The 25814-nt window shown below is 38.4% G+C and overlaps 1 protein-coding gene across 2 annotated transcripts in view; it reads left to right on the plus strand.

The window, feature by feature from the left end:
• Nucleotides 1-1513: 1513 nt before the first annotated feature.
• The window catches only part of LOC120223638 (cytochrome b5 reductase 4), a 92031-nt gene continuing 67730 nt past the window's right edge, over nt 1514-25814 (plus strand). For both annotated transcript variants that reach the window (XM_039221821.1, XM_039221822.1), the window contains exons 1-2: nt 1514-1715; nt 6196-6349. In XM_039221821.1, coding sequence (XP_039077752.1) covers nt 1641-1715; nt 6196-6349 — 229 coding nt within the window. In that variant the 5' untranslated portion in view covers nt 1514-1640. The remainder of the gene's footprint in view (nt 1716-6195; nt 6350-25814) is intronic.

Below are 25814 nucleotides of genomic sequence, written 5' to 3' on the forward strand. Positions count from 1 at the left end.
GAATCCCAAGCAGGCTCCGCCCCTTCAGCACAGTTCCCAACATAGGGCTTGATCCCAGGAATCATGAAATCATGACCTGATCCAAAACCAATAGTTGGATGCTTAGTGGACTGAGCCACCCAGGTGCCCCAAGCATTTTTTTTTTAATGTAGACTTACAGAGGAATACATCATCATTCAATGAAAAAGAAAACAGGAGTACATTGCAAGGTAAAGGTAACATAGTAGACTATGGTTGTGAAGTTCTTTAGCCTAAATACAATTTTTCACAATAAGTATTTTAATTGCAAATAAAATGGTTCCTGATATCCCAGAATGGTGACAGGTAGAGGTGAAGGCCCAACATGGTTATCTCGCTAAGAAATGTCTCTTACTTGAATGGCTAGATTCACACAATTTGCCTTCTGACTTTAAGGACAAGGAGGTTGAAATAGAGTAACTTCAAATCATGTGTCAGTCAGGAAAAATGAGTAATGGCCTCGATTAGGGGGAGTTATTTACAACTATATTTCTTCTCCTGAAAACTTTTTCTCCTTACTGGATTCTGCACTCAGGATGTGTGTTTACCCCAAGGGATTTATAAAAAATCCACCAGGTCACAAATCTGGACCTTGATCATTAGGGACTGGTTTTTACCTTAAGCATGCTATTTGAGCTTCTCTCATCAATATGTTGGAATAGTATGAAGAGCCACCGCCATTTATTGATTTATTGACATATTAACCAACCAGGCACTATACCATGTAGTTTACTTATAACATCTCATTTAATCCTTACTGAAACCTAAACCCATTAGGCAGATGGGGAAAATGAAACTTTGAGATACTAAAATGACTTGCATAAGGCCTTATTTATTAAGTGCAGAGATGGCATTCAAACTAAACCTATTTGAATCAAACATAGCTACTCATCACTCCATTTGGGGCTGTATCAGTACACAATTTCTTGTATCTTTCAGCGAAGACAGGACGTTAGATGAAGAGGAAAAACTTGTGAGTGGTGACGAGTAGGAGACTTTCCTGCTTCGACTCATTCGTTAGTCATTAGCGGGGCTGTTAAAGATGAAGCTTCACCTAGTAGGAGTGGCTGTTTGCATTTGACATCTTAATTCTTAAAGGTTCTCTGTCCTGTACAGACAGGTGTCTTACAGGACAGAGTTTCAGAGAACTCAAAATGTTTTGATAGTGTTATTTTGTTCCATATTTCAAGTAGTGTGATGGTAGTGCTTAACGATAGACAGACACTTGTGTTCTGGGTTAACAGGAGCATATGAGAATTTATTCTCGGAGTCTGTCAGCACCAAGGGTAAGGATCAGCTTCCCTCTGTCTTTAATGCTACCACAGATTAGCTGTCACCTCACTGCGGTGCTGAAATTCAGGGTTCAGGACTAACGAAGCATGCGTCCTTCTCTCCGGTTTCTCCCCCGCCGGCGCTCCGTTCTTTTCGTTGGCTCCGCCCCCCGCGGCCTCGACGTGCTGCGTCACGGCGCGTCTCACCCCGGGCGACCCCGGAAGTGGGTCCGGGGCCTGGCCTCTGCCCGGCCTCGGAGCCGGAGCGGTAGGTGCTACCGAAGAGGGGGTCTAGCGGAGAGATCTGGTCCGGCGGCGGACCCCGGGCAGGGCCCGGGCCAGGGGTCCAGGATGCTGAACGTCCCTTCCCAGTCTTTCCCAGCTCCCAGCTCCCAGCAGCGCGTCTCCGCCGGGGGGCGTAGCAAGGTAAGCGGGTGACACCGTACGTCTCGTTCAGCTCGCCTCCCGCCGGCGTTTCGGGCTACCCAAAAGTCCATTCGCTCCTTCGGTCCCCTCTTTCACCTCCTGTTCTCAGCTCTCGCCTTCGTTCCCTCCTGCCCTTGCTGGCAGTCTCCCCGTGATCCACTTCTGCCTGCAATCCTCGAATTCTCCCAACCTCCCTCCTTCTCACCTACTAACCTCTTTCTTTCCCATCCGCATTTCCCGTTCTGTGAAGTCTTTTCCCGCGAATTACATTCAGTTTTGTATGACAGGGCCAGCATTGTGCTTGCAGTTATCTATAGGTACTCAGTATTAGCTTCCTTCCCTCAGCCTATTCTCGTCTCCAGTCTTTTGTTCTGCACTTTCCAGAAGGAGTTGTTAAGTGATGTGCGTTCCCTACGAGAAGGGAAAGGTTGGGCAGTAGCGACATTGGGCAGTGACCATCCCTCCAAATGTGGGGACTCCCGGAGCTAGGGAAGATTGGGGAAGCGAGAACAAATGTCTACAATACGCCGGAGGGTTTACTACCATTCTACTTCTGGTACCTAACTGCCTTTTCTACTGATATCACTTGCTGACTTTGAAGGTAATATGATACTCTTGAACTTTTAAACACAGTTACTTTTAGCAACAGGTGGAATACAAATGTATTTTATATTTACAAAATTTAATAAAATTATCTCCTGTGTTCATTGCAACATGGATACTAATTACCCGAGTTATTTGTCAATTCCTCATTCTGTAACTTCATGTTTTGTTTTTGAAACTTCCACCTACTTGGGCCAATCCACCCCACCCCCTATTTCTGGACTCTTGGATCTTAGCATCATTTAGGATCTTTACCACCTTTTTTTTTTTTTATAATTACTTTTTCCCCCCCCTCCACTTAAGCCTGGAGTTTGACTCTGGATCAAAACTATGGATTCAGGTATCTGTAGCTTTCGTTAGCTTTTCTCAGAAGTCTGCAACTCTAACAATAGTAATAATATAGCTAAGATTTATTCGGTGCTTACTGTGTATGTTCTAAGTGTTTTGAGTGCTTCATGTGTATTAACTCATTTAATCTTTACAATGATCCCATGAAATAGATGCTTTTGTTACCTCTAGATCACAGAAAAGGAAACTGGTTAAGACATGTTGCTTTGGACCCTGAAAGCTTGATGTGCTATGACTCTGGGTGGGACATTTCATTTATTGCTCCATATATCATGCAGCCATCTAATCATCTGACCCCTTCTTCTTGATGTTTGATCTGTTTCTCTTCTTGGCTAAATAGTATAGCCTTTCCAAAGAAAAAATATCTGAATTAGAATATGAGTTGTTGGCCTTCTGTTCAAGCTACAAACCATTCTCAGCATCCTTTTAAAGGAGAAAGTCAGAGGCAAAGACAAAATGTCCATAGTGGTGATGGCAAAGATGAGTCTTTGGGTCCAAAAAGAGAACAAAATACAACTATTGCACAATTCAAGAGGAAGCTCAGACAACCCACGCTCCCCCCACCCCTTTATGAAACAAGGTAATCTTGCACGTGTTAGAACCTGAGTCTGGATTGTATGACGTGGGTAGAGGTTGAGAAAATAGAAGCTAGTTGTGGAGGTTGTATATCATAATGGTTAAAAGTATAGATTTTTGAGAAAGACCCAGATTCTTTTCCCAATTTCCATGACAGTCTCTGAGTCTCATTTTTCTCAGGTGTAAGTGAGAATAACAGTACCCCTTTTATAGGGCTGTTCATAGGATTAAATGAGATAATATTTCTCTTAGCACAATCTTGATATATGGTACACACTCACTGTATTACTTGCCCTTACGCTTTTATTCAGACCTCATGTTTTGTTGTGGGATTGTTGTACGAAGTTAGCACAGCATGTGGTACAGAATATGCACTCAATATATGATAGCTAATATTATTTCCACTAACACTAGTAAATAAATATTTGAGAACCTACCATGTGCTGGAGATGTGGTCTGTTTCCAAGGTGGTTAGTCTAATAGGCTGTGCAGACTAACAAATAGTTATAAATGTCATAAGTATTATAAGAGTATGTTCTGACCACAAAGGGTTGAGGTCAGAGAACGCTTCTGGAGGAAATAATATCTGTGGAAGAGACGGAGGGAATTGATCCAGGCAGAGGAGCAGGTATTTCATACTAATCAAGGAATCCGTTCCCATTTAGCTAAAGCATGTAATAGGAAGGAGCAGTAACTAAAACTCAGAGCTAGTGAGGTGTATTATGACCAGATATGAAGGGCCTGGTAAACCAAGGAATTTAGAGACATTATTTATTGTAGAGTAGTGTGGAGAGCCACTGAAGGAGGGAAGGCCCGTGATTAGATTTGCTTAACTACCCAGTAGATTATGGAATCCACATAGACAAGAGAGATAAGTGATTTTGGTTTGGGATGGGAAAGATCATATTCTCATACTTTACTTCATTTATTGGGACTAAGAGACCTAGAGTGTTTCAGCAATGGTAAGATTGAGATGATGTAGTTGGTAGCAAGGAATGTATAATTGCAGTTGGGTCACAGACCTATTAGCTTGGTTATTTTGGGGTACATGAGTGCCCACAATAGGTAGGATTCCAGAAAGTGAAGTTTATAAATATCTTAGTCTATTAAGTCTGTTATAAATTTTATAAGATGGTTTATAAACAACAGAAATTTATTTCTCACAGTTTTGGAGGCTGGAAATTCTAAGATCAGTGCACCAACAACATCAGTGTCTGGTGAAGGCCTGCTTCCTGGTTCATAGCCATCTTTTCCCCACCTCCACACATGTCAGAAAGGATGAGAGAACCCTTGAAGTCTTTTTAATAAGGGCATTAATACCATTCATGAAAGCTCCACTTTGATGACCAATCACCTGCCAGAGGCCCTACTTTCTTAATATCACATTGGAGGTTAGGATTTCAATATAGGAATTTGGAGAAGCACAAACATTCAGCGTATAGCAATATACTTCCTTGAGTGTGCCTTCTTTTACATTAAACATTTCTCTGTTACTGTGTAACAAACTAGTTATATAAGTTTAGACAGTAGCTTAATTCCATGTAACAAAGCCAAAACTGAAACTTGTTTTCTGACTCCAGGCGAAATATTATTGTTTTACTAGATACCATTCTCATGAATGTTTGTGTGACAAGAGTTTCTTTTTTTAACTAATTTTTAATTAATTTTTAATTAATTTTAAAATTTATATCCAAGTTAATATATAGTGTGCAACACTGATTTCAGGAATAGATTCCTTAATGCCCCTTACCCATTTAGCCCATCCCCCCTCCCACAACCCCTCCTGTAACCGTCTGTGGTTTTTGTTTTTTTTTGCTTCCCTTCATTATGTTATTTGTTTCGTATCTTAAATTTCTTATATGAGTGAAGTCAAATGATATTTGACTTTCTCTAATTTTACTTAGCATAATACCCTCTAGTTCCATCCATATTCTTGCAAATAGCAAGATTTCATTCTTTTTGATTGCCAAGTAATACTCCATTGTGTATATGTACCACATCTTTATCCATTCATCTGTCGATGGACATTTGGGGCCTTTTCATACTTTGAATGTTGTCGATAGCACTGCTATAAACATTGGGATGCATGTGCCCCTTTGAAACAGCACATCTGTATCCCTTGGATAAATACCTAGTAGTGCAATTGCTAGGTCCTAGGGTAGTTCTGTTTTCAGTTTTTTGAGGAACCTCCATACTGTTTCCAGAGTGGCTGCACCAGTTTGCATTCCCACCAGAAGTGCAAAAAGAGATCCTCTTTCTCTGCATCCTTCCCAACATCTGTTGTTGCCTGAGTTGTTAACATTAGCCATTTGGACAGGGTTGAGGTAGTATCTCATTGTGGTTTTGATTTCTATTTCCCTGATGATGAGTGATGTTGAGCATTTTTTCATGTGTCAGTTGGCCATCTGGATGTCTTCTTTGGAGAAGTGTCTATTCCTGTCTTTTGCCCGTTTCTTCACTGGATTATTTGCTTTTCAGGTATTGGGTTTGATAAGTTCTTCATAGATATCGGATACTAACCCTTTATGTGATATGTCATTTGAAAATATCTTCTCCTATTCTGTTGGTTGTCTTTTAGTTTTCCTGATGGTTTCCTTCACTGTCCAGAAGCTTTTTATTTTGGTGAGGTCCCAGTAGTTCATTTTTGCTTTTGTTTCCCTTGCCTGTGGAGACATGCTGCAGTTGAGTATGTGACAGAGTTTCTAAGCTCTACTTCATAGCCCAGGTGTTTTATATTCTTCTACTTATAATTGTAATATACCAGAGATGATCTTGACAACCACCTAAATCTGTAAAAAAAAAAAAAATATAGAATTCTTAGATTTGAATTTTCTTATCATTTTGAATGAGGCTAAGAGTAAGGAAGAAGCCTTAAGAGAAGTAGCAGGGAGGGGAGGGGAAAGCAGGTAACTTGAAAAAACCAAATTGAATTCTTCCCTTTTCCTTTTTTCAGGTCCCTCTAAAACAGGGCAGAAGTCTTATGGATTGGATTCGACTCACTAAAAGTGGAAAGGATCTAACGGGATTAAAAGGCAGGTTAATTGAAGTAACTGAAGAAGAACTTAAAAAGCACAACAAAAAACACGATTGTTGGATATGCATAAGAGGTATGTGGGATTTATTATGTACTGCAGAAAGTGTTTTTTTTAATTGACAGTTATGGTTTATTAATGGATCATGAAATTAATTTAGTGGGTAGCCACCATTTCCTCTTTTTTAAAAAATAATTTATTTATTTTTTGATTTACATCCAAATTAATTAGCATGTAGTATATCCATGATTTCAGGAATAGATTCCTTAATGCCCCTTACCAATTTAACCCATCACCCTTCCCACAATCCCTCCAGTAACCCTCTGCTTGTTCTCCATATTTAAGAGTCTCTATGTTTTGTCCCCCTCTGTTTTTATATTATTTTTACTTCTCTTCCCTTATATTCATCTGTTATGTATCTTAAAGTCCTCATATGAGTGAAGTCCTATGATAATTTGTCTTTCTCTGACTAACTAACTTCACTTAGTGTAATACCCTCTAGTTTCATCCATGTAGTTGCAAATGGCAAGATTTCATTCTTTTTGATTACTGAGTAGTATTCCATTGTGTATATATACCACATTTTCTTTATCCATTCATCTGTCGATGGACGTTTGGGCTCTTTCCGTACTTTGGCTATTGTTGATAGTGCTTCAATAAACATTGGGGTGCATGTGTTCCTTTGAAACAGCACATCTGTATCCCTTGGATAAATACCTAGTAGTGCAATTGCTAGGTCCTAGGGTAGTTCTGTTTTCAGTTTTTTGAGGAACCTCCATACTGTTTCCAGAGTGGCTGCACCAGTTTGCATTCCCACCAGAAGTGCAAAAAGAGATCCTCTTTCTCTGCATCCTTCCCAACATCTGTTGTTGCCTGAGTTGTTAACATTGGCCATTTGGACAGGGTTGAGGTGGTATCTCATTGTGGTTTTGATATCTATTTCCCTGATGATAAGTGATGTTGAGCATTTTTTCATGTGTCAGTTGGCCATCTGGATGTCTTCTTTGGAGAAGTGTCTATTCATGTCTTTTGCCCATTTCTTCACTGGATTATTTGCTTTTCAGGTGTTGGGTTTGATAAGTTCTTTACAGATATTGGATACTAACCCTTTATGTGATATGTCATTTGCAAATATCTTCTCCTATTGGGTTGGTTGCCTTTTAGTTTTGCTGTTTGTTTCCTTTGCTGTGCAGAAGTGTTTTATTTTGGTGAGGTCCCAGTAGTTCATGTTTGCTTTTGTTTCCCTTGCCTGTGGAGAAATGTTGAGTAAAAAGTTGCTGTGGCCAATGTCAAAGAGGTTGTTGCCTGCTTTTTCCTCTAGGATTTTGATGGCTTCCTGTCTTACATTTAGGTCTTTCATCCATTTTGAGTTTATTTTTGTGTATAGTGTAAGAAAGTGATACAGGTTCATTTTCATGTCACTGTCCAGTTTTCCCAGTGAAAACTTACTGAAGAGACTGTCTTTAATCTATTGGATATTTATTCCTGCTTTGTCAAAGGTGAGTTGGCCATACATTTGTGGGTCCGTTTCTGGGTTCTCTATTCTGTTCCATTGATCTGTTTGTTTTTGTGCCAGTACCATACTGTCTTGATGATTATAGCTTTGTGATACAGCTTGAAGTCTGGGATTGTGATGCTTCCTGCTTTGGTTTTCTTTTTCAAGATTGTTTTGGCTATTCAAGGTCTTTTCTGGTTCCATACAAATTTTAGGCTTGTTCTAGCTCTGTGAAGAATGTACTGCAAAAAGTTTTGGGTAGGCTTTCCAGTTGAGTGCCAAATGACCTCATGGTCCTATTATTTGGTGTTATGATTCACAATTAGAGAACAAAACTGTACCTTACACTGGGCTTTAAAATATATAATTCTGAATTTGCACAGTATTTGTTAGATAACTGTTTACGTGGCAAACCTGTACTATACTCTCTTTGAAAGAAACCAAGTGTCTGTGGACAATTTATTGGGTAACACTCTCGTTTATATATAATGATGTCCTGCCTTAGTGTCTTGTAACAGAATCTTTTCTTTTTTAAGGTCTTTTTAAAAATATTTATTTATTTTTGTGGTAGACACAAGTGGGGGAGGGGCAGAGAGAGAGTGAGGGAGACACAGCATCGGAAGCAGGCCCCAAGCTCCCAGCTGTCAGCAGAGTCCGAACATGGGAATTGCACTCATGAACCACGAGATCATGACCTGAGCCAAAGTCAGAGCTTAACCAACTGAAGCATCCAGGTACCCCGTAACAGAATCTTTTTTAATGAGAGAAATTGTTCTATGAGAAGAAAATGTCTCTGAGAATTGAAAGTGAGTCAGAAGGCCTGTGTTTAAACCAAATCTTAAGTTCTCACCTGAAGCAATTTTTATTATTTATGTTTCTTAGCAATATTATTTATCTGATTTTTCTAGCCTGTAACAAGTTAATTGTTTTAATATTTATTTTTGAGAGACAGAGAGACAGAACATGAGCGGAGGAGGGACAGAAAGAGAGGGAGACACAGAATCCAAAGCAAGTTCCAGGCTCTGAGCTGTCAGCACAGAGCCCAGTGTGAGGCTCAGATTCATGAACTGTGAGATCATGACCTGGGCCAAAGTTGGATGCTTAACTGACGGAGCCACCCAGGTGCCCCTAGCCCGTAGGAATTAGAGAAGTACCAAACCAGAAATGAGTGGATTGGAGAGAGTGAGCAGAAATAGAAAAGCAGAACTAAGAAAAGCAGACCTCATGGTAACAATGACCTGGCATCTTGGAGGGGAATAAAAGTAATAAAGGGCGTGGAAATGTACAGTGGGCCTCCGTAGCGATGTCACTGAGTCATGTAGACATGGTTAAATATGCACACTACCCTCAGTTTAAAGTGTCATTTAGTCATTCAATGCTGTTACACAATTGTGATTTTATCACTGTGTAATTATGGTATGTTGTCAGTTAACCTGATCACTGTAACCTGTATGAGAGAGAGACCATATCATGTCAGTCATTCTGTTCATTCCTTGGTGCCTGGCTCATAGAGGACATCGATATATGTTTGTTGAACAAATGTGCTTAACATTGTTAAGAAGTCCTGTTTACTTAAAGAAGTGCATGGTTGTCATGGTTGCTGATGTGATCAATGGAAAGATACCAATAGGCACTGTTAGTTTGCTAGGGATGCCCAAACAGAGGTGCACAAACTTGGCAGCCTAAACCACAGAAAATTATTGTCTCACAGTTCTGGAGGCAAAAGTCTGAGATCAAAGTGCCTTTTGAGGGCTGTGAAAAAGAATCTGTTTCATGCCTCTCACCTAGCTTGTGCTGGTTTGCTACCAATCTCTGAAGCTGCTCGGCTTGTAGAAGCATCACCCCAGTCTGCCTTCAGCTTCACGTTGCATTCTCCCCGTGCACTTGTCCGTGTCCACATTTCCTGTTTGGATAAGGACACCAGTCATGTTAGATTGAGGCCCTACCCTACTCTAGAATGACCTCCTCTGTTATATCCGCATTGACCCTGTATCCAAATAGGGTCACTTTCTGAAATACTGGAGGGTAGGCCTTCAACATGTGAATTGGGGCTATACACACTTCAGCCTGTAACAGACATAATCAGTGAAAGTTTTTTCAGTGACAGAGAGGATGGACTCTTCTGGCAGGTGATGATGACATAGCTTGTTCTGAGAAAGAAGAGCAGCTGCTCAACTCCCCAGAGTTTCTGAGGGCAGTATAACTGTGGGTAGTACCCACAGGCTGGAATGAGGATTCTGTCAGATGCAAAAAATTCCTTTTGCCCTTTTAGAGGGTTTTTAATACCCTCTTTGCTCTTCTTCATGTGGCCTATGTGTTTTAGCAGGTGTAAGCATCTGGCACAGTATGACCGCCCCCCTCTGCCTGAGTGTTCTCTGCCAGACTGGGTGAAGTGGGGCTCGCTGTCCCAGGAGCACCTCTCAGTTGGTCCAGGCTGCAGGCACATAGTTACTGCTCCCAGTTATGTATCTCCTGTAAGAATTGAATGTATGTATGGTACCTCTTCTGGTAAGGTTGTTGGTTTGAGGATAAATTTAAAGTTTCTATTGGAGAATGTGTTCTACTCTACTAACAATAAGGCTTTTTCCCCCCTTTGCAAAAAGTAAAGTGTGTCTTCTTTTTTCCTTCTTGACAAGTTCTGTTTATGTTATCAAGAAACACTCAATTTAGGCCCTGCTCTTTGAGCATTCTCTCTAGTAGGAGAGGATAAATGACTGACTGTTAGACACATCTGAGTGAATGCCATAAGAAGTTCTAAAGAAAGTGACATCAGATTGGAGGGACGGAGTCGCCTGGGTTAGGAAAATCAGACGCTGTTGAGGTAGTGATGGTCTGAAAGCTGGGGACAAGTTTTCCCCAGAAAAATGAGGAAGTGCATCTAAGTGGAGGGAAAGGCCTAAATTACAAACACAAAAAGACTTAAGATATGTTCTGGAACTTAGGTTAAGTGTTGGAGAATTCTAAGGAAGAAGACTAGAAAGATATGCTAGGTCAGATTGTAAAGGACCTCGAAAGCCAGGTTGAGGAATGTGTTCTTAATTTAGATGGCAGTGTGAGCTCTAGGAGGTATATGAATGTGGGGACAGTGTCATCAGAGTATGCCTCAGAAAGATTAGGCTGGTGGTGGTGAATTAAATGGGACAAAAAGCATTCCACTCGTTACAGAAGTTCAGGTGGTAATAGGTGAACCAGAGTGTGACAAAAACCATGGAAAGTAGGATGAATGCAAGACAAACAGGTTACTTGGTAATTTCTAAGACAGTCCTAAATTACAGTAAGCACGTGACTAAGTGTAGTCACCTTTTTCTCTTTAGCTGCTCTAATTAAAAATATTAATAACACTTTCTGAAAAGGGGAATATTTGCCAAATTTAGCTTTGAAGGTCAGAGATGATGTTTAGGCCCAATTTTTAATCAAAACTATACCATAGGGAAACATCGTATCATGGTATCATTTCTCCCCCATGTTAAAATATTCAATTCTTTACTTGTCTGACAATTGTCTCATTTTTAATTCTGTTCAAACTTTAGCTGATTGGGTTAAGGGAGACACAATTAGTCTTTTTAAGAAATTTTAGAAAATATACACTTTGGTATAAGTTTTTATGGCTAATATTATGGAGATTATTTTCCTTTTTGAGTATATGTCAGTATTTTTGCACACGTTCAGGTTTGTTGAATCCAATCACATTCCTAGAAATGATGGTGTAAAAAGAGCACTTGGCTGGCAACAGACTAAAGTGTGAACTAAAATGTGAGCTCCGGCCTAAAACGTAAGACAGTATATGAAGTTTCCAATTTGTTCACTTAATAATCATTTTCTGTGAAGTGTGTAATTATTGTAATGCACTAGGAGGTAATTGGAATGTTGAAGGAATGGATAAGAGAGACAATGCTTTTTAAAAAATCTTGTTGAATTTACATTAATGCGGACTTTTGTAGTTTTCCTCATTATTGCTGTTTCTCTCTCAAGAACTAAAGGTGATTTACAAACATGTGAAACTTTGAGCGATTTTGAGCAAAATCACTCATCTGTGAGAGTTCCATCAGACTTTGTTTTCCCTGTAGTATATTTTATTGTAGTATGTACTCAGTGTGTGTAGTGATGTATTAAGTCATGAAATCATTTTTTGACAGCATGGTATACAGCCTTTAATTATAGTAAGAGTGAGGGTGAGTGTGGCCTGATACTCAGTAACAGTCATTTGAATGACTAGTATTTGGAAAAAGTTGATTAGGCTAAGTAGACTGGCCATTGTGTTACAAACTTGGAGGAGTAAGTTGTTCATAAGAGATTTAATGGATTTCCTTTACAACTTAGAAATAAACATGCTTTGATTTCTCCTAATGCTGATTATCATATGCCAGTAAATTGAAGAGGCCTACTTGAGACCACTGTACAAGTGACTTTGGGGATCCCTGGATGGCTCATTCAGTTAAGTGTTAACCTCCTGATTTCAGCTCAGGTCATGATCTCGTGGTTTGTGAATCAACCCCTGCATTGGGCTCTGCACTAACAATGTGAAGCCTGCCTGGGGTTCTCTGTCTCCCACTCTCTCCACCCCTTCCCTGCTCGTGCTCTTTTTCTCTCTCAAAATAAATAAATAAACATGAAAAAAAAAGTGACTTAGAATGGTTCTGTGTTTTTCATGTTTCATTACTAATTAGAAAATCTTGGCAAATGGATTCCAAGAAGTAGTATTCAGTCCTATTGTATTTCTAGTCCAACTTTCTAGATTTCTAGATACATTTACAGTAAACCTTTTTAAAATTTACCTGTGGGATGTTAGTGTAGATTTTTGTGAGTACAGTCATTCCTCATTATTCATAATTTCAAATTTGCAAATTTGCCTACTCATTGCAGTTGCTTTGTAACCCTAGAAATCTATGCTCACCGTGCTTTCATAGTCATTTGCAGACCTGCACAGTGCAGGGAAAACTCTGTGGCCCTAGCATATGTTCCTTCTTGAGGCCCAACAAGGCGATGCTCTGCCTTCTTATTTCTGCTCTCATACTGTAAAGATACGTCTTTTTTGAGGTCTGTTTAGTGCCATATTGCTCATATAGTGTGCTTTGATTGTGCGTTTTGGTTTAAAACACCCCCCACGGATTGTGCTGAAGACTGCAATTTGCCTTACAGAGAAAATACCTGTGTTAGATAAACTTCGTTCTGGCATGAGTGACAGTGCTGTTGGCTGTGAGTTGAATGTTTAGCAATACATATTGAATAAGGTGTCTTTAAACAGAAGTACGCTTTAAGCACAGTTATGTATTGATTATTTGACAAAAATGTGACCAGAGGCTTGGAAGAACCTAACACTGCCTTTTCCCCAAGGAGCATTGGTTCAGTGTTTGCTAATTCATTGCTCACGGTGACTTTGTAGAACATAACTGCCGAGAAGAAAGAGAATTGACTAGGCTATTTTGTATTTATACTCCAGAAATAATAAAGTATGCTTTATTCTTTTTGGGTTAGATTTAAATCCACGAAGAACAGATCTGATTTTTCCAACAGTAGGCTCTTTTCTTGAGGTTTCCATAGCTCCTTGCTTCACTGTTATTTTGAGAAACTGCAGTAGTATTTGTCTCTAGCAGAGAAACCATGTTTTCCCTAAGAACAGTTTTTCAAATTTGGAACTAATTTTTTAATTTTTAATGGAATGCATTATCACAGTCATACTGAGTGTATCTAAACGATAACATGTTGTTATTACAGTTAGCTCAGCTATGCTGTACACGGTCTGCTTTGTGTACTGTCCTCGTTACTACTCGATGGCAGGTTCTGAATGCCTGTCTTCTGCTATCACTTGCTTGTTTAGGAAATAGAAATCAACATTTTTTACAGCTACATTTCCCCTTACTTATCTCTTTCTTTTTTCTTTTTTTAAAAATATAATTTATTGGCAAGTTGGCTAACATACCATGTATACAGTGTGCTCTTGGTTTTGGGGGTAGATGCCCATGATTCATCGCTTATGTAAAACACCCAGTGCTCATCCCAACAAGTGCCCTCCTCCATGTCCATCACCCTTTTCCCTTCCCCTACAAACCCCACTCCCCCATCAACCCTCAGTTTGTTCTCTGTATTTAAGAGTCTCTTATGGTTTGCTTCCCTCTCTGTTTGTAACTATTTTTTTCCCCTTTCCTACCCCATGGTCTTCTGTTAAGTTTCTCAAGTTCCACATAAGAGTGAAAACATGGTATCTGTCTTTCTCTGACTGACTTATTTCACTTAGCATAATGCCCTCCAGTTCCATCCATGTTGTTGCAAATGGCAGGATTTCATTCTTTCTCATTGCCTATATATCCCATTGTATATATAAACCACATCTTCTTTATTCATTCATCAGTTGATGGACATTTGGACTCTTCCATAATTCAGCTATTGTTGAAAGTGCTGCTATAAACACTCGGGTACATGTGCCTTTATGAATCGGCACTCCTGTATCCTTTGGAGAAATTCCTAGTAGTGCTATTGCTGGGCTGTAGGATAGTTCTATTTTTAAGTTTTTGAGGAACCTCCACACTGTTTTCCAGAGTGGCTGCACCAATTTATATTCCCACTAACAGTGTAAGACGGTTCCTGTTTCTCCACATCCTTGCCAGCATCTGTTGTTTGCTAAGTTGTTAATTTTAGCATTCTGAAAGGTGTGAGGTGGTATCTCAGTGTGGTCTTGATATGTATTTCCCTGATGATGAGTAATGTTGAGCATTTTTTCATGTGTCAGTTGGCCATCTAGATGTCTTCTTTGGAAAAATGTCTATTCATGTCTTCTGCCCATTTCTTCACTGGATTATTTGTTTTTCAGGTGTTGGGTTTGATAAGTTCTTTATAGATTTTGAATACTAACCCTTTATGTGATGTGTCATTTGCAAATATCTTTTCCCATTCCGTCGGTTGCCTTTTAGTTTTGCTGATTGTTTCCTTCTCTCTTTTTATTTTGATGAGGTCCCAATAGTTCATTTTTGCTTTTATTTTCCTTGCCTTTGGAGACATGTCGAGCAAGAAATTGCTGCAGCCTGTTTTCTCCTCTAGGGCTTTCATCCATTTCGAGTTTATTTTTGTGTATGGTGTAAGAAAGTGGTCCAATTTTATTCTGCATGTCGCTGTCCAGTTCTCCCAACACCATTTGCTAAAGATACTTTTTTACATTGGATATTCTTTCCTGCTTTGTCAAAGATTCGTTGGCCATATATTTCTGGGTCCAATTCTGGCTTCTCTAGTCTATTCCATTGGTCTGTGTCTGTTTTTGTGCCAGTACCATACTGTCTTGATGATTACAGCTTTGTAGTAGAGGCTAAAGCCTGGGATTGCGATGCCTCCCTCTTTTCGTTTTCTTTTTCAACATTACTTTGGCAATTTGGGGTCTTTTGTGGTTCCATGCAAATTTTAGGATTGTTTGTTCTAGCTTTGAGAAGAATGCTAGTACAATTTTGATTGGGATTGCATTGAATGTGTATATTGCTTTGGGAAGTATTGACATTTTAACAATATTTATTCTTCTGATCCATGAGCATTGAATGTTTTTTCATTTATTCGTGTCTCCTTCAGTTTCTTTCATAAGTTTTCTATAATTTTTTACATCTCTGGTTACCTTTATTCCTAGATATTTTATGGTTCTTGGTGCAATTGTAAATGGGGTTGATTTCTTGATTTCTCTTTCTGTTGTTTCATTATTAATGTATAGAAATGCAACTGATTTCAGTACATGTATCTTGTATCCTGTGACTTTGCTGAATTCACGTATCAGTTTTGGCGGGTTTTTGGGGGCGTTTTTCAGGTTTTCCGGTTTTCTATGTAGAGTATCATGTCATCTGTGAAAAGTGAAAGTTTGACTTCTTCTTTGCCAATTTGGATGCCTTTTATTTCCTTTTGTTGTCTGATGGCTGATGCTAGGACTTCCAGCACTGTGTTATACAACAGTGTTGAGAGTGGACATCCTTGTCATGTTCCTGATCTCAGGGGAAAAGCTCTCAGTTTTTCCCCATTGAGGATGATATTAGCTCTGGACTTTTCATATATCGGGCTTTTATGATGGTTAGATATGTTCCTTCTATCCCAGTTTTTTTGAGGTTTTTATTAAGAAAGGGTGTTGTATTTTGTCAAATGCTTTTTCTGTATCTGTTGACAGGATCATCTGGTTCTTATCTTTTCTTCTATTAATGGGATGTATCACGTTGATTGATTTGAGAATACTGAACGAGCCCTGCAGCCCAGGCTTGCTCATTCATTTCTAATCTGATCTGTAGATTTTTACATTCTGATACAGAGATTTCACATTTTCCACCATTAAATGCAGATAATCTCATCTGTTGCTTTGATTCATTCTATCCTACTGACATCCAGGACGTTTTGCTTTCTTTTTCTTTTTCTCCTAAATTATCAGTCTTTTCCTTTTTTTTAAAGTTTTCCTCTTTCTGTACCTCCCTTTCATTCACTAAAAATTCAAGAGGAAAAAAACTGGTGGTCTTGGGGCCTTGTCTAACCCTCAGGTGTTCTGTTGGATTGACGCAGTGGTTTACAAAATTTAGCCAACATCTTGAAATTTTCCTTGTGAGAATGTTTTTGATTACAAATTCAGTTTTTAAAAGAGATACAGGGCTGCTCAAATTTTCTTTTGTTCTTACGTCAGTTTTTGTAAGTTCTGTTTTTTTCAGTGAATTTGTTAATTTTATCTCAGTTGTTGAACATACTGTCATAAAGTCGTTTACAACATTCCCTAATTACATCATTAACATCTTTAGGTTCTATAGTGATATAGTCCAGATATTGCTAATTTTTGGCTTCTCTCTTTTCCTCTCTCCGTCTTACTGGAAGTTTACCAATTTTATTAACTTTTGGTTTTGATTTTCTTTATTGCTTGTCTGTTTAATATTTCATTGATTTCTACTCCTATCATATTTAGGAACGTGGCTGTTTTAACACTCTCTTTCCTGCAGCATTGGCATCAATACATTTATGGAGATAATTTGCAATAACTCTCATTATATTCTTGAGGAATATGTGAATTACCTGATTTCTAGGTTCTTATGTTTAAACTATTAACAATCTGCTGCCTCTTGTTTTGTATTCAACTTGAGATTGAGTCCTGGTTTAGCATTTGAGTGTTACTCACTTTAAGTGTCATATGTAAATTAGTTCATTAAGAAATTACTGTGGGATGCCTATTATTTAGTTCTTTTTTATATTAGTTAACAATCATATAGGATATCCTTCTTTTTTTTTTTTTTTTTAAATGTTTTATTTATTTCTAGCAGAGAGAGAGACAGCGTGAGCAGGGGAGGGTCAGAGAGAGAGGGAGTCTCAGACTGAAACAGGCTCCCGGCTCTGAGCTGGCAGTCAGCACAGAGCCCGACGCGGGGCTCGAACCCAAGAACCGCGAGATCATGACCTAAGCGAAAGTCGGACGCTTAACCGACTAAGCCACCCAGGCGCCCCTAGGATATCCTTCTGAGACAGATTTTATTTATAGTAACAATGGCTTTTGCTTTTTTTGTTACCTTATGTATTGTTGTCATTAATAAAAAATAGAGAAGATGGAGTCGAACTTTTCTTCTATCTTGGCTCATTCATTTAATTGTTATTTCTTGTCATACACTCTATCAGGTCCTGGGGATAACATGGAAATATAAAACAGAGATGGCTTTTAATCTTAATGGAATTTGCAGTCTGGTAGGGAACCCAAAGCATTAATTAAGTCTGACAGGTACTGTGAAGGAAAGGTACATGTGCTGTGAAGCTGACGAAGATTGAGCAGAGGTCTGAAAGATAAACTAGGGTTAACTAGGCAAAGAGGAATGGAAACAGTATTCCAGGCTTCAGGAAGAAGCATGTGCAAAGGCTCAGTGGTGTGATCATATGAGAGAGATCACGTGCACACACATTATAAGTGTTCACCATGAATATAAGGTGTTTAACATTAGTGATATTGCAAAGACACACTCTTTTCAAAGATGACATTCTTTCCAAGACATTTTCTTTCCTAAGGCTAATGTCTTTGTGCTCTTATCATTCTCATGATCTTGGGCAGTTGCCCATCTAACATTGTTTGACATCCTGAGTTCTTTGTTTTCTTTCTTCCAACAGTTTCTTCCTTTTAGTCTTCTCATGACTTTGGCTTTCTCTGACTGTGTTTCTTTCCCTAGGCTTTCTTCCTCAGCACTTGGTGTTGGACCTCCGTTAGAACATCTATAGCATTTCTTTGGCCATTTAAAATATTTTCCCTATTTAAATCGAGTTTTGAGATACTGATATACTGCTTCTCCCCCAACCCCAAGCATCTGGCACAGGGCATGGCTCCTGGTTAGTGTTCAGTAAATGTACCTTGAATCGTGTGTGTACAATAAAACCTTGGATTGTAAATAACTTGTTCTGCAAGATAAGCAAACATTCCTAATAAATTTTAACATGATAAATGAACAGTGTCTTGCAATACCAGTAATATATGATGCTGAACATCACATCACAAGTGAGCCAGTCCTCCTTTTTCCTCTCTATCACTAAGGGATTGTGGGTGATCGTCTTCCATGCTCAGATGCTTGATCTCAGGCTGTGGTGTTTGGCGGAAATGAGTGATTTTTCAGCACATCGGAAGGTGCCCACGACTGACAGTAGTATTTTTTGTCACTTCGGAGCATCTATGGACAGACTTTTGCTTTTCTATACAAGAGTAAGCTTAGGAATACTTTGCTTCACTCTAGGTCAGGCTGCCTGCCAGATATAGACTCTTTCCTCTGCTGCCTTATTGCCAGTTACATTAAATACAGTATATGAGAAGAGTTTATTAATACTGTACTACAGTCAACATCCATGCAAGTGTATACAATGGCCCCCATGCAGGAAAAAGTTGAAAAGACAGTAAGAAGAAGGAGAAAGTTTATGAAAGAAGGAGAAGATTACAGTGGAAGTTAAGGAGGAAATCATCAAGAAGTAAGAATAAGATCTGCAAGTGGCCGAAATTGCAAGATTTTATACCAAGTGTACATCTGCATCTTGTCTGCAGAGGAGGAGGAGAAAAGGGTGGAGGAATCCCTCACTTCAAATGAAATTAGGGAGATGGGTAAAATGTGGGAAACAGTGCAAAATAAGGCTGTAGCATTGTAAGCGATGAATCTGTTTAACAACAATGCAATGTCATATTCCCACAAAATCCTCAAGAGGAGGCAAAAACAAATGTCATTGTGTAGGTTCCTTGTTAAGATTGTATGAAAAGAAAAAGATCCCATTGAGCAATAGATAGCAGTGATTCCATTAGTGATAGTGAAAGTCGTTCTACACAATAAACCCCCATCTCTTGACTCCCTCACACCAGCTACAATGCTTTTCAAAGGCAAGTGCAGATTAATTTGTTTATTTTTCTTTATATTTTGTGTTTTATTATTTTGTATTGTATTATAATCATTTTTATATTAATAGTTTTGGCTAGTGGAACGAATATTCTGAGTTTCTATTATATCTTCTGGGGAAGTTTGCTTTGATATGCAAGTGCTTTGGATTACAAGCATGTTTCTGGAACACATTATGCTCACAAATCAAGGTTTTACTGTATTTTGATATGTTTTAAGCCACATTCTGGTTTTAATTATTTCACAGAATAGTAACCAGTTGAGAAACTTGATATTTGATGTTTCCAGATTATTGGCCCCTGGAGTTCCTTAATCAGTTTGAAACTGTGTTATTTCTGGATAGTTTTCTTACGTAGATTCATTGTTCATTATGAGCCCCATTTAAAAATCTGTTAGTATCTCCATTAGACTCCTTTTAATAGTTTCTATCTCTGTCATGAAATTTCTCCTCCATTAAATGTCATTCACATTTTCTATTAGATTTTTTAAGATGTTAATTCTAGTTATTTTCACATTCTTGTGTAATAGTGCCAACATATGCACCATCTTAGGTCTGGTTGTGTTGTTGTTTTTCTCTTTTGACAATGGGTTCTTTGTCCTTTTTTTTTTTTTTTCAAGGTGACTTTTAATGTTTGATTGAATGTCACACATTGCATATTGGTGAACAGTAGAACCCGAGGTTTTTACACTTAGAAACAGGTACGCTTTTACTGGCAGACGATTAGATTGAGTCAGTCGAGGTAGTAGTTGAGCCGGTTCGGAGGTTTATTGTTGCTATTGTTACCATCAGTGTACCACAGACTTCAAATTCCTCCAGTAGTGAGTTACTGCTAACTTGCTTTTAGTGTGCAGCCTGGAGCGTTGGAGGATTTTCTCATTGTCTGTCCACTCTCAGCTGACCGCTTGCCTTATATACCCATACAGGGTCTCCTTCTACACCCTTGCTCCTCTCCAGTGGCGGACTTCTCTTGCTTTTTATGTGGTGCAAGACTTGTGGTGGAAGCAGAAGAGATTTTGCAATCTCTTTTTTTGCAATCTTCCCTGTTTTCACCCTCAGTCTTAGGCAGGTCCTGTGCATCTGCTCCAGAGGCTGACCTTTCTCAGTGCTTCTGTCACTTCCCCAGTGGAGATATCCTCTGCCTCCTACGCAGTGTAGGATCTAGAATGCAGGCACATTTTCCGTCTCTCCCCCACCCCCTTCCTCACAGCTGAGCTTTGCCTTGTATCTGGAGGGAAAGAGGAGGGCAGGGCAGAGGATGTAGGTTGGGAGCAATTTCCCTGTCTTTCTTCCAGTGCTAGAAGACCTCTATTTTGTATCAGCACAGAATCTAGACATGAGTGGGTTTTCTGTCCTTCCTCCAATGTTTTTCTTGAATTTGCCTAGTGTCAGACCAGAGTAAAGGAGGAGGTGTGTTTCCTTCCCTTTCCAGCAGTAGCTAACTTTTGCCTGTTATCAGTGCAGGCACTCAAAAGTGAGAGGCTTTACTGTACCTTCCCAGCAATAGGCAACTTCTGCTGTGTGTCAGGATTCAATCTGAGGCATGGGTGAATTTCTCACTTCTTCCCCACCAGTAGCTGATAATCACCTTGTATTCATGCAGTCCGACAGTGTAGATGGACTTTTCTTGGTACTTCTGCTCTACCCTCAAATGTTAGAGCAGGCACTGTGCACTGGTACCAGCAATACCCTTTCTTAGCTCTGCTCATGCTACTCAAGAGCATCTCAGGGGGTGGAGACTATGAAAAAGAAATTTGTGAGTGGGTACAGGATCTTCTGTGTCCGAGGCCCTCAGGTTTTAAATTGGCATTAGTGCACATTTGACCGTTAAAGAGTTTGTTAAAATTTCACAACGTCTCTTTTTTCCGTGCTTTGTCCAAAATGAAACAATTCATGTGTCCCCTCTCCTCTAAGAGGCTTGTCATTCTGGTTTTATATCAGTGGTTGACTTATGACCTCACTTCCCTGATGGGCTCAAAAACGTGTGGTTTTTCTGGATTGTCTGGCTTTTTATTTTTGTTAAGAGTAGGAACAAATTTTTCTTGTGCCTTTATACTTCTGAAGTTCATCATTATATCTTAAGTATTCTTTGCAGCTGACTTATTTTGGAAAATAAAAAATCCAAAGTACAAGGACACATTTTCTTTTTTCTTCTCTTCTCTCTCTTTTTTTCTCCAAGTAATTAATAGCAAGTCTGTCAAGCGCTGGTAGCTATCACTGGTAGAAATAAATAAATCATGGGCAGACAGGGAAATGATCTCATGGCATAGGAAAAACCCATCTTTTAGAGAGAGGGTGTCTTGCTTAATATTGACACAAATTGTAAATCCAGTTTAAGGAGATAACACATGTGGTTGTTGCTAATGATGTTTGGTCACTGTTCTCCCTTGGAGAGGTTTGTGAATTGTTTTCAAAATAGACTGTAACTGATTGCTCAGACTGTTGGCTAATTTTTAATGCTTTTGCTGATTCATTTCCTTATAGTTACAGAGCAGGGCTGTTTTTCCTAATACTAATGTCACATAAAATGATCTTTGATAATTATGCCCCATTGACCTTCTGAAGTGCATAAAGGCCTTTATCACATTCTATTTATAAATTTTCCTGTGCAAACTGAGACTTTTGGGTCAGATTCTCTTAGCTGTTTTGTAGATTGGACTTACCATCATTGAAGTCATTTGGTAGAATTAGAAGCTCAAGTTGTATTCAGCACAGTTGTTACCTGACTCCTCTCTACTTTCTGTGAAGTAGTGCCGGTCTCAATTTTCATCTTTCTTTTTTTTTTTTTTTTTTTAAATTGCATGCCACAGGTTGACAATTTAAGTTGCTTAGATAACCAACCTTAGTTTTAGAGACTTTCTTCAAATGTTTGGCCTTTTATTTTGAGAGGGATGAAACAGACAGCTAAATGGAAGCTCTCTGTGTGCGGACAGAACCTTTCTATGAGTCGGTTGGCTGCACTGGCAGGTGTCCCCAGCCTACTTTATGCAAGTCTTTCAGGGTAGAATCCTCCCCATCATCTGTAAATAAGTATTCTGAGGGCTCTTCGGGGAATGGGAGCTGCTGGGATGGTGGTGGTAGGAGGTGGATCTTAATGTTTTGACATGTACACTTTGCTTCAGGTTTTTAGTTCAAACCTCTCCCCCACTCCCAAGTATGTTTCCTTCAGTATAGTGTTTCTATGGTTCCTTCTCTCTAGAGAGCAAACTACACTTCTTGCAGGTTGGGAAGACTCTGGTCGCTTGATTGTGTAGGATGGGGGAGGGGATTTAAGGCTCATACTGCTTCTTATATTGAATTTTGAGAACTTTCTGGACCCTAACTTAAGAACTGCCTGGAATCTCTGATTCTTACACTTTTGGCGGGTTCCCTTGCACACATTGGCTTTTTATAGGTTCCCCTCCAACTTACACAGGCTTTATTTTCACCTTTCTTCATTCTGCTAAGTATGGTATTGCTCATCCATTTGGCTTTCAGGCTACCAAAACTTTATTGCTGTCATCTCCTCTTCTCATTTCTGTGTCTTTATGGCTTTATGTGTTATTTATCGTCATTTTAGAAACTTCTCAGGAGTGTGGGAGACAAATGAATGCTTTCAATCCTGAACTCCTAAAATACTCTACTGTCCACCATCTTTTAAGCCCAGTTTCTAGTTACTGTTTTTAAATACCAAGGCCACGTTTACTTTAAATTGTTACAAAATCCATTTGTTTTTCATAAATTTCTTTTCCATTTGTCTCCATTATAATTAGCAAGATAGTATTACCTAGTTTTCTAAAGTAATATGCAGAGTTGAGTTTTAAGTTACAGTTAATTGGCTCCTATTGTACTAACACTCCAGCAAACACCAACTATAAGCTCAAGACAAAATATTTTTTTTAAGTAACTATCTAGAGATACTAGCAAACAACCAAAAGCATACAGAAACTAGAGGTTAGGAATTATCTATATTTAGAAGACGGAACTACTGGGTGAGTGTCCTATTTCAGATGATATTTAACTTGAAGTCAAGCCCAAGTTGGTACTGTAAAGGAAGACTAAAACTCAGGGGAGACTCCCAATCTAACTGGCTTGAAGAAGTAGATGACAAAGTTTGGGGCATCTGGAACAAATGGAAAGTGAGGGAGAAAAATCCAGAAAAAGAGAAGTCTAGAGGTATATTCACTGTCTAAATCTTGCATAGACAGACTCTGAGCATTCCAATAAGGCTAAAAACATTGAAGAGAAGTTCCAGTTTTCATTTCCCCCAGAGGGGAAACAGAGTTTGGGGTTTGAGTCCAATTAATTACCTACTAAAACAATCATTCTCTTTGGAGGGATGTAACAGAATTTAGAGTTTCTGCAACAAATTATTTACAATGGCCAGAACAGAATTCAAAATTTACAGACATGCTGAAGAGAAAAGGCAATTATTGGAGAGTGACTCAGAGATGATCCAGATGTTAAATTTAGTTCAAAAGGATTTTAAGGCACCTATTATAATTATACTCAAGAAAATAAAGGAATGCATGTATATAATGAATGAACAAATAGGAAATCTCAGCCAAGTAAAAGGTATAAAGATGTGGAAATTTAGAACTGAAAAATATAATACATGAAATATAAATTTTTACAAAATGGACTTGAAAGCAAATTAGAGGTAACAGAAGTAAGGTTTAGTAAACTTGCAGATGGAGTAATAGAAGTTATATAATCTGAAAAACGGAGAGGAAAATGATTAAAAAGAATTTGAACAAAGGCTCAGGGATGTACAGGACAAAATTAAAATGCCTAATATATGTGTAGTCATAGTTCTAGAAGGAGAGGAATAGAATAATGGGGCAGAAAAATATTTGAAAACCTAATGGCCAGAAATTTCCCAAATTTGTTGAACACATGAAATTGTCAATTTAGACGCTTAGCAGATCCAAGCATAATCAATACAAACCACATTACATAGAGGCACATTATACTCAAACTGCTAAAAACCAAAGATAAAGAGAAAATCTTGACAACAGTCAGAAAAAAACATACACATGGAAACAATAAAAATGATTTGTTGTAGGAAAACCCCCTGCAACATCAGCCCTGAATTCTGTATCCTTAAAGATACAGAATTCTTTAAGGAGAAAAAGGAAATAAAGACTTTTTCAGATAAACAAAAACTGACAACTTAGTACTAGCTGACCTACACCGTAAGGAGTTTGACAGGAAGTTCATTAGGTTGAAGGGTAATGATACCAGATGTAAGCTCAGATCTTTAGGAACTGGTAAATATGTGAGTAAAGAGGAAAAAATTTACTTTTTTCCCCTCTTAACTGTTAAAAGAAAGGTAATTAATGATTAAAGCAGAAATTATAACATTCTATTGTGGGGTTACACAAAGTATAGGGAATGGAGAGTGGTAAATGGTTCTTATAGCAAATGTAAAAAGGGGCACAGTATTAAGTAAATCGGTTATAGTTAAGGACATATGCTGTATATCCCTAGAACAGTCACTTAAAAAATAATGCAAAGAGGTATAACTAAAAAGTCAGTAGATAAAATGAAATTCTAAAAAATACTTAAGCCTAAAGAAGGTGGGAAAAGAGGAACAGAGACACAGGCAGAAAACTTGGAAGAAAAAGAAAATTTTAGGGTAAGGATGGAGACTGATAAAATGTAGCTCTGAATCAGCCACATCAATATTCAAGTGTAAATGGACCAGTCATTTGGATTGAAAGATAGAGATTGTATGTTTATGTTTGTCAAGACCTAACTACATGATGGATATAAGTGATACACTGTTTTTTGTTTATTTTAGTGTTTCATATAATTGTATTTGTCTTTAGTTTTACATTCCTAGTCAAAACATTAGTTTCCAAAGTATCTTAGGGCAATTCCTTTCCTTTGTTTTTCTTTCCTTTTTTTTTTATTGAAGTATAATTAACACACAGTGTTATATTATTTTTAGGTATATAGTATAATGATTCCACAATTCTATACATTACTCAGTGCTCATCACTGTATGGGTACTCTTAATCCTCTCTATGTATTTCATCCATCCCCCAACTTGCCTTCCTTCTGGCAACCACTAGTTTTTTCTCTGTATTTAAGAGTCACGTTTTTTGGTATCCTTTTTTGTTTGTACATTTGTTTTGTTTCTTAAATTCTACATATGTCTGAAATCATATGGTACTTGTCTGGCTTATTTCACTTAATATAATACGTTCTAGGTTCATCCATTTATTGCAAATGGCAAGATCTCATTCTTTTTTTTTTTTTTGTGGCTGACCAGTATACCATTGTGTATATAATAAACCACGTCTTCATCCATTCATCAATCAGTGGACACTTGGGTTGCTTTCATATCTTGGCTCTTGTAAATAATGCTGTAATAAACACTGTAAAAAACAAATTAGTGTTTTTGTTTTCTTTGGATAAATTACCCAGTGGTAGAATTATAGATTCTATGGTATTTCTACTTTTAATTTTTGAGGAACCTCATACTGTTTTCCACAGTGGCTGCACCAATTTGTATTCCCACTGGCAGTGCATTGAGGGTTCCTTTTTCTCCACATCCTTGCCAACACTTATTATTTATGTTTTTTATTTTTACCCATTCTGACAGAAATGAGTTGGTAGCTCATTGTGGATTGATTTTCATTTTTCTGATGATGAGTGATGTTGAGCATAAATTCATGTGTCTTTTGACCATTTGTATCTCTTCTTTGTAGAAATATC

The sequence above is a fragment of the Hyaena hyaena genome, unplaced genomic scaffold (genome assembly GCF_003009895.1).
Source record: "Hyaena hyaena isolate Hyena2069 unplaced genomic scaffold, ASM300989v1 scaffold_1027, whole genome shotgun sequence".
In the NCBI taxonomy this organism is placed as follows: domain Eukaryota; kingdom Metazoa; phylum Chordata; class Mammalia; order Carnivora; family Hyaenidae; genus Hyaena; species Hyaena hyaena.